Consider the following 7,600-nt stretch of genomic DNA (forward strand, 5'->3'; position numbering starts at 1 on the left):
AAAATTGCATTGGAAAACATTAGGCCAAAAATCAGAAATTTTAAAATAAAAGTCTATGGAGTTCGAAAATAATATAGAATTAAAATCCAAATAAAAAAATATAAAATTAAATAAATATAAATAAAGTAATTCGTCGTATTTCGTATCGCAAAATACCACACTAACAACTGCCTTTTCATTGCTAACAGTTATGCTTTAAGGCAAGAGGAGCTCAGCTGGCGCAGTGTCACCACCACACAGATTACTTATACGCACTGACTAACCTTGTTATCGAACTAAATACAATTAAGTGTTTATTTTCTGTGCATACAAACTGGCATATATGTATGTATGTAATTACTAATATTCATGGTCTTTAATTTTATTAACTTTTTTCTCCCTTATTACAACAAATAATTTACAGTTACACTTTGAAAATAACAAAAAATTACAAAAACACCTACAACTATTTTAGAATATTTTAAGACTTCAGTATATAATATTACTATTTAAATAATAGCAAACGTGTATATAATGGCATACATAATCGAAGAACAAAAAGTTTAATAATATTATTTAATATATAATTTTATCTAACATATATGTACCATATATTTTGATAATATAAGTAAGAATACTTTTATATCCATTGTATATTTTAAAACCAATATTTACAGTAAAAGCGTTCATAATAAATTTAAGCGTAAATATTTCTAGATAACTATTAATTTTGCTCTAATTTAATTTTTTATAGCATAGAGAGCAAACAATCCCAATAGCAAGAATTTCGTCAGTAGAATCAAAAATATCTAATATTATTTGGAAACAAGCGCAGTTGATGGAGACCAAAAATCAGTGCGAAAATAATTCTAGGGAAATACTAAAACCAGATTTTAATTTATTAGTAAAGAACCAGATCTGATCTAAAATCCTGCTATCCATTCCGATGCTAGAAATGCAAAGAAAATGCAATCTATGCCATATTACAATTGATTGATTTTATCGATTTTTAACATCAAAACACATTATGCTAAGGCAAAACTCTACTGAGTTTATTGAGATATCGCCCAAATTAGTCAATATATGATGGTTTTCTTATAGAACGTTAACATTAGTTCCACGGAAGCTATAATACCTATCACAAGTATTCCTTCCAAGAACATAATTTCAATCGTAATGCAATATAATCTTATTTGAACAATTTCTTCGTAGGTTACATCGTTTACTTGGACAATAGTCCTTGCCAAATTATATTATACACACCTCGTCAGAAAAGTGAAAGCGAAAATTTCAGATCGATATCTAGAAAACTGAGCGATTAAATTCAGAAAGTTAAACATAATAATATGGACAACCTCTGCTCATTCGGTGATTATTAATACATATATTTTATAATGTACGCTGTTCCAGAATTTCGTAAAACTGTTTTAAATATGAACACTTTAGTTTGATCATCAGTCTGTCCAACAGCCTTTAGTGGTCCGATAACGATAGTTTCAACAAATTAACATAATAATAAATAACTGAGGGATCAGTTTTCCTATGTGTAACGTACATACTAGGAAAGGACTAGGAAAGGTGTATAGCGATTACCATCATTTTTATAACGCAGCTTCCACATGTTCTAGTTTTGTTATCATATCATTGCACAATAGTTGTTTGATTATGGATTATACAAATAACGAAATTCAAAATGACGTTTAAAAGAAAATAAGCATTGTTGTAATCTGAGTCAATCCCATCATGTAACTAATAAGTACCAAATGTGGCTGAAATTGTTTGAGAAACTGATGTTTAGTGTTGATGTTTTTTGTTTGTTTCGGAGGGGAATCTTCCTCTTTATTTTCGCCCATACCAGCTTTGATTGTGGCATGTGTCTTATCCGGCGTCATCTTTTGGTTTATTATTCCTCCAAAGGTAATTCTTTCAACTACATATTTCGAATAGAAGAAAAAGATATACTCGGCGTTTTCATTGAAGTAGTCCGTCAAGAATTGAGTCAGATTAAAGTCTATCTCCCCGTGTTATCTCTCAATCCAGGTTGATAGGTTCTTAACTGGCCTATGCGTTCATCTTCCATTTTCTGCCGTATTCCACCTCTCTCTCCATTTATCGCCTGTTACACGTTGGATGCCTATTCATAGCTTTAGATTTTAAGTAGCCTCTACTTACCTCCAAGGCCATTAAATTCGACTACATAAAACCAGATATGGTTCTCACCGTTCCATGTGAGACGATTCTTAACGCATAGACTACTCTAATGTCGCATAGCCTGAACTGCTTTTCCCCATATATGAGCCGCGTTCATCAGTATTGACTTTAGCTGGTAGGGCTCGGCTAGTCCATAGTAACGGACCCAAACCGGAGGCCTGATTCACTCCACCTGTCACCACGTAGTCCTTCGTACATCGTCTGTCAGACAGATAGCTACTAATTATCCTTAGCAGATAACCCTATCCCAGTGTGTGTTTTTGCCTCCAGAGCCCTATTGATATGGGGCCAGGAAGCCTTTAAAAGCATTTTTCTCGTCAAGTGTGACAACTGGCCTTGGCCGCAATGACCGTAAATTTTCCGACTGCATCTTTGGTTTTTTTTTTAGTTTTCAGACAAGCCAGGCAGCTCATTCCAAACGTCAGCGTTTTCAATATTTTCGCCATCGCAACGAGCACACAAAGTGGTCGATAGGCACTCGGCTCGAATTTTTTTGTAAACAACAGATTCCGACTTAGAGTTAGGTTTATATAAAGGCAATATCGATAACTATATAAATTTAATGTGATAGAACAAACTTTTGACAAGTTTTGGTGCCTATAACAGTAGAGCAATGGCATATATTGAAAAAAAAAAAAACAGTCTACAAGCTTAACTACAAATGCCTAAAATGGTAAAGGCAAGATTTGTGTTCACACTTTCAAAAAACTATTAGTATTAAGTGGGATTTTAAGCTAATCTTCATTGCATCAATTAAAAAAAATAGTTTTGTTTGCATCCATCACACCAGCTACCAATAAGATTTTGAAAAATTCGCAATTTCCATTTTCACTTAACATGATTGCTTATTTTGAAGTATGAATATTGGATTAAATTCACTTCATTTCGAATATATCCAGATAAAAGTTAGCGGAAATTGCAGGGAAAACATGAGCAGCTGCAATTGCATTTACTACCGTTGATTGCATGGCATACCTATATACATTGTATATATATTTACAGAAAAGAAAACTGCAAGCAGTTTGTGAGTGCAACTTGTTGAGCTTTCCGAAACAAATACCGAAAATGAACATTTGCAATTTCTGCTGCAAATAATTGTGCAATCACATGTTGCCTATGAATCCCACTTACACATTAAAACTAGAAGGCTCATATACAGAGATGGGTTGTGTTATTCTTCGTTTGTTGTGTAAGAAAAACAATTAAGCATTAGTGCTGGTCAAAGAGAGACCTAAGGCAGCATATGAAGTAAATTTCGTGAAAGATGAATACTAATTTATGGAAATAAAGAGACTTAATGTACAAATGCCCATTATTAAGCAGCTTAGACCTAGTTCATGCTTAATATAATGATAGGATTGAAGAAGAAAATTCAATTAAAAAAGATATATTTTTGGAAAGGGTTTCCACCTGTTTTAAAATTTGCTTTCATAATCTGATGTTTAAAGAAATAGTAACACAAGGTTTTTAAACAAAATTATACTTGTAGTTAAAACTATTTTTTTAAGGTTGGCACCTATTAAAAATTTTAAAATGAAGTGGACGGAACAAGTGTAATATTATAATATGAGTTTAAAGCGAAAATAAAAGTAATTTGGGGGACATATTATTGTTAAGGGTTGCCATTTTTTTTTTTTTTTTTTTTTGGAATAAAATGCTAAAATAAGACTACAATGATATTACTGAGGAAAGAGCGTTATGTTTTTTGCTACTGAATTGGTAAAATAATTTAAAATACCTGAGCAGGATTTTAAACACATTTGTATATAAAATGTATGCACAGAGAATAATTTTTTAATTTTAATATTATTTTCAAAAATATTGCTCAAAACCAATTTTCAAGTCATAAATTTCAAATATGAATAATATATGTATATCAGGTAAATTATAACATTTTTTTTTTTATAATTAATAATGTATGTATATTATAATTATTTTTACACAAATTCTGAATCGATTCATCTGCGGTTGATCAGTAGTAGAACGCACGGTGTTCTATCTATATATCGCTTTATTGTTTTATCTAGTCGCATGCCAAAGATTATTTGCTGGATCACCCGGTTTGGCAGCAACCACAAATGCCTCCAGGGACTTGTTGCGAAATTTCCACTGAACATGCTACAGCTCCTTCGTGGCACGATTGGGAAGTGTTTTGTCGTTATGATTTCTATCAACTTGTCTTGCATGCCGACGTAGCGTCTGTCAGAGCTTCGTCATTACTTCATTGTACCGGAGATGTCTGTTCTGCTTGCGGACGCTCTGTATGATTCTGGCTTCTGACGTACTTATATGGCCAGCGTTGTGTATGCTTCTGGCCAACACTTCCGCAGCATAATCCATATCTGGCTCAGAGGCACTTTTTTCTGAAAATTTTTACTTACTATGTGCAGTGTACAGTTTAAAACAGAATTTATGGCAAGACCAAGTATATATGATATATATATAATTTTCATTTCCGAACCTACTTATATAGTATATACTACTTACCCATAATACTAAACTTAGTTAGCAAAATATAAAACTTTTTACATACAAATATAATATTATAACTTTAAGAACAGGTTCAGAATAGCTGATTACATATATATTTTAGTAATACAAGCCAAAACCCCTGGATCCATAGTAATCAAATATACATACGTACATTTATATTTATAATGGAGAATGAATTTAGCAAAACTAATATTTTCTCATATTACCAATACTATATACTAGAGTAATTAATCTTGTATTACAATAACAATAACAAATATGTTTATCCTTATGTACATATACATATATATAATATACATAACTACATACTTGTAAGTACGTTTTGCAATGGTTAACTCCTCCTCTGTTTGCTCCTAACAATATTGTTACCGAATGTCGAGTACAGTTATTTAATATAACATAAGAACAGCAAAACAAAGAATTTCGCCTTCAACAAAGAAGTAGCACATATTTAGACTCCATGGTTTGAATTAAATTTACAGGAACACATACGTCAGTCGAAGGAGAGCAAGCTGAACGAGTTGGGCCGCAATTCGAAGGCGCGCTCAAGGGAGAATTTGTCGAGCACAATGCCGAGGTAAGTTCCTTATGACGGCACAAATATGCCGTTATGTGCGATTGCAATTTGTAATATGCAATAACACGCACGCTTTGTTGTTGCGCATGCAATGTAATGCATTGTAATGCAATTTCTAGTGACTACATGGCTAACTGACACATTTTCCCCTCATTCCTCCGCAGACCCAAGCATTCGCAGACATCGCTGCAAATACTTAACGACGCATCGAACCGTTATTATCGCGAGGTGGTGCCCATGTCGCGCGCCAGCAGCAAAAGCGATCTCAAGGAGCGTGAACACAGCATTCTGCGGCAACGCAACGACATCGTGGTGCAGACGAGCTTCTGCATGGATGACAACAGCTCCGAGGCGACGGTGGAGGCAGCGTTGGCGGCAAATGCCTGCGATATGGGCTGTCAGACGCGGTAAGACAACAAACACAAACATACATAATAATAACAACAATAACTGTAGCGGTAATGGAAACTAACACAAATCCACACACACACAAACACACACACGTTCAGGCGTAGTTGCATATTCATGTGCATAACAGCATATTTGCATATTTGCACACTTGTCCCCAATGTTTGTTTAGCAATCAATGAGTTTCTCATGTCTCTGCTTGCAGCGAATCGCTCTTCGCCACCCCGCTGATGCACCAGAACTCGATGGGCTCGCTAAAGGACAAGGCCAGTCTACATTCGCGTTCACGTTTCTCCACATTCGGCTACGACACCGCACAGCCGACGCCACCACCACCATCGCAGCAGCCAGCTAGCGCCCGTGGCGGCCAACTAACGGGACTAAATATACGCGAGGCGCGGGAATACATTGAGATGCGCGAGCGACATCCCGGCCCTAAGCCCAAAATGCCGCATATGCATCGCATGGATGCACTGCCGCCCACACCGCCCACGCCAGCTGCGCCGCCGGAGATGTGTCACCATCATCATCAGCATGCCGCACACACGCATGTACACACGCAACAGCAACAACAGCCGCAGCAGCCACAGCAACAGCAATCACGCCAGCAATCAGCGCAGCAACAGCAACAGTTGTCGATGCAGCCAACCAAGGAGAGTGCGGGCGGCGGTGGCGGCAGGTCAACCGCGGCAGCAACAACAACAGTAACCACGGCGATATCAGCTCAGGGAAAAGGCAAGCCAAAGCTAAGTCAATCGACAGCTTACATAGACATTAGGAATTCAGCGCCGGATGTCATCATAATGACATCACATTGACATTTAAGTAACTCAGCGAAAATCACGCCATATCCACATGGGAGCGCACAACAGCACCAGCAACAACAACACAAACGCATTAGCACACTCGAGCGACTATGGGAATGTGCTGGCAGCAGCAAAACGGCCAACGTCGGTGCTACGGAGCGCGAATTTGAGTGAAAAACGCACACGAATAAGGAAGTCATTTGGTTCGGTAAAGCTTTTAAGCGCACGGATGTGCCGACACATACCCAAACACACACACATGCTCAATGTCGGTAGCTTGAAGTCACACAGCTTTCCTTATTAAATGCTTGATATGCGAAAGGCGCATACGGCGCAATTATATTGAGGTTATGTTGGCGCAGGAAATCGATGAATTTCATTTCGCAACGCTTTAATATCACAAAACATGTATTATTAACCATAAATATGTATGAAAGTTCAATTTTTAATATAACACTGGTCCTTAAGCCTAGTTTAAGCGAGATTACTCGATTCATGCTTTAATGACTTGGCGGATTACCGTGTTTTACAATACCTACTTTTTTTCAAAAAAAAAAAGTGTTTTAAGTGTAAGTTTTAAATTATACAAATTATTAATTAAGCAGCGGTTGTTTAAATTATCATAAATTTTCAATATCAAATTTATATGACGACCCTCTATTTTATAAATTTTAGTGACATTAGAAAATAATTAACAATATTAGAAAAATCTACATCTTAATTCGGGTTTCACAAAGTAACATGATTTTTAACACCTTTAACTTACTGCATTTCGCACCCGATTCAAAGTAACATTGAATATCTACGTTTAAGCGTTTTTAAATTTTCGGCTGAATTTCGTCTCTCTATCGTGAATTTAATCTAAGTAACTGAGAAATCTTATGCGCAGTTTTTTCCTGCCTTTAAGAAATACTTTTTTTTTAATAATGAGCAAAAAATAGTAAGACTTTGTTCATAATTCCAAAATTCTTAATTTATTCTTCAAAATTTATGTCGTCCCCTGAAGTAACACCCCTCGGCCCAACACATTTGTGCTAACAAAACTAGCGAACCTCGAAACAGTTGTTAAAGTCAATTTCCGGAATAGACTTCAATGCGCGTAGCGATTCACTTTTAATGCCTTCAA

At 35.9% G+C, this 7,600-nt stretch overlaps 1 protein-coding gene across 1 annotated transcript in view; it reads left to right on the forward strand.

Moving 5' to 3' along the window:
* Positions 1-7,072, forward strand: part of LOC108973763 — a 36,845-nt gene extending 29,773 nt beyond the window's left edge. The window contains exons 10-12 of the mRNA XM_018941242.1: positions 5,166-5,260; positions 5,425-5,667; positions 5,874-7,072. Coding sequence (XP_018796787.1) covers positions 5,166-5,260; positions 5,425-5,667; positions 5,874-6,486 — 951 coding nt within the window. The 3' untranslated portion in view covers positions 6,487-7,072. The remainder of the gene's footprint in view (positions 1-5,165; positions 5,261-5,424; positions 5,668-5,873) is intronic.
* Positions 7,073-7,600: the final 528 nt, after the last annotated feature.

Source organism: Bactrocera latifrons, unplaced genomic scaffold, assembly GCF_001853355.1.
Source record: "Bactrocera latifrons isolate USDA-ARS-PBARC rearing strain unplaced genomic scaffold, ASM185335v1 scaffold_5, whole genome shotgun sequence".
In the NCBI taxonomy this organism is placed as follows: domain Eukaryota; kingdom Metazoa; phylum Arthropoda; class Insecta; order Diptera; family Tephritidae; genus Bactrocera; species Bactrocera latifrons.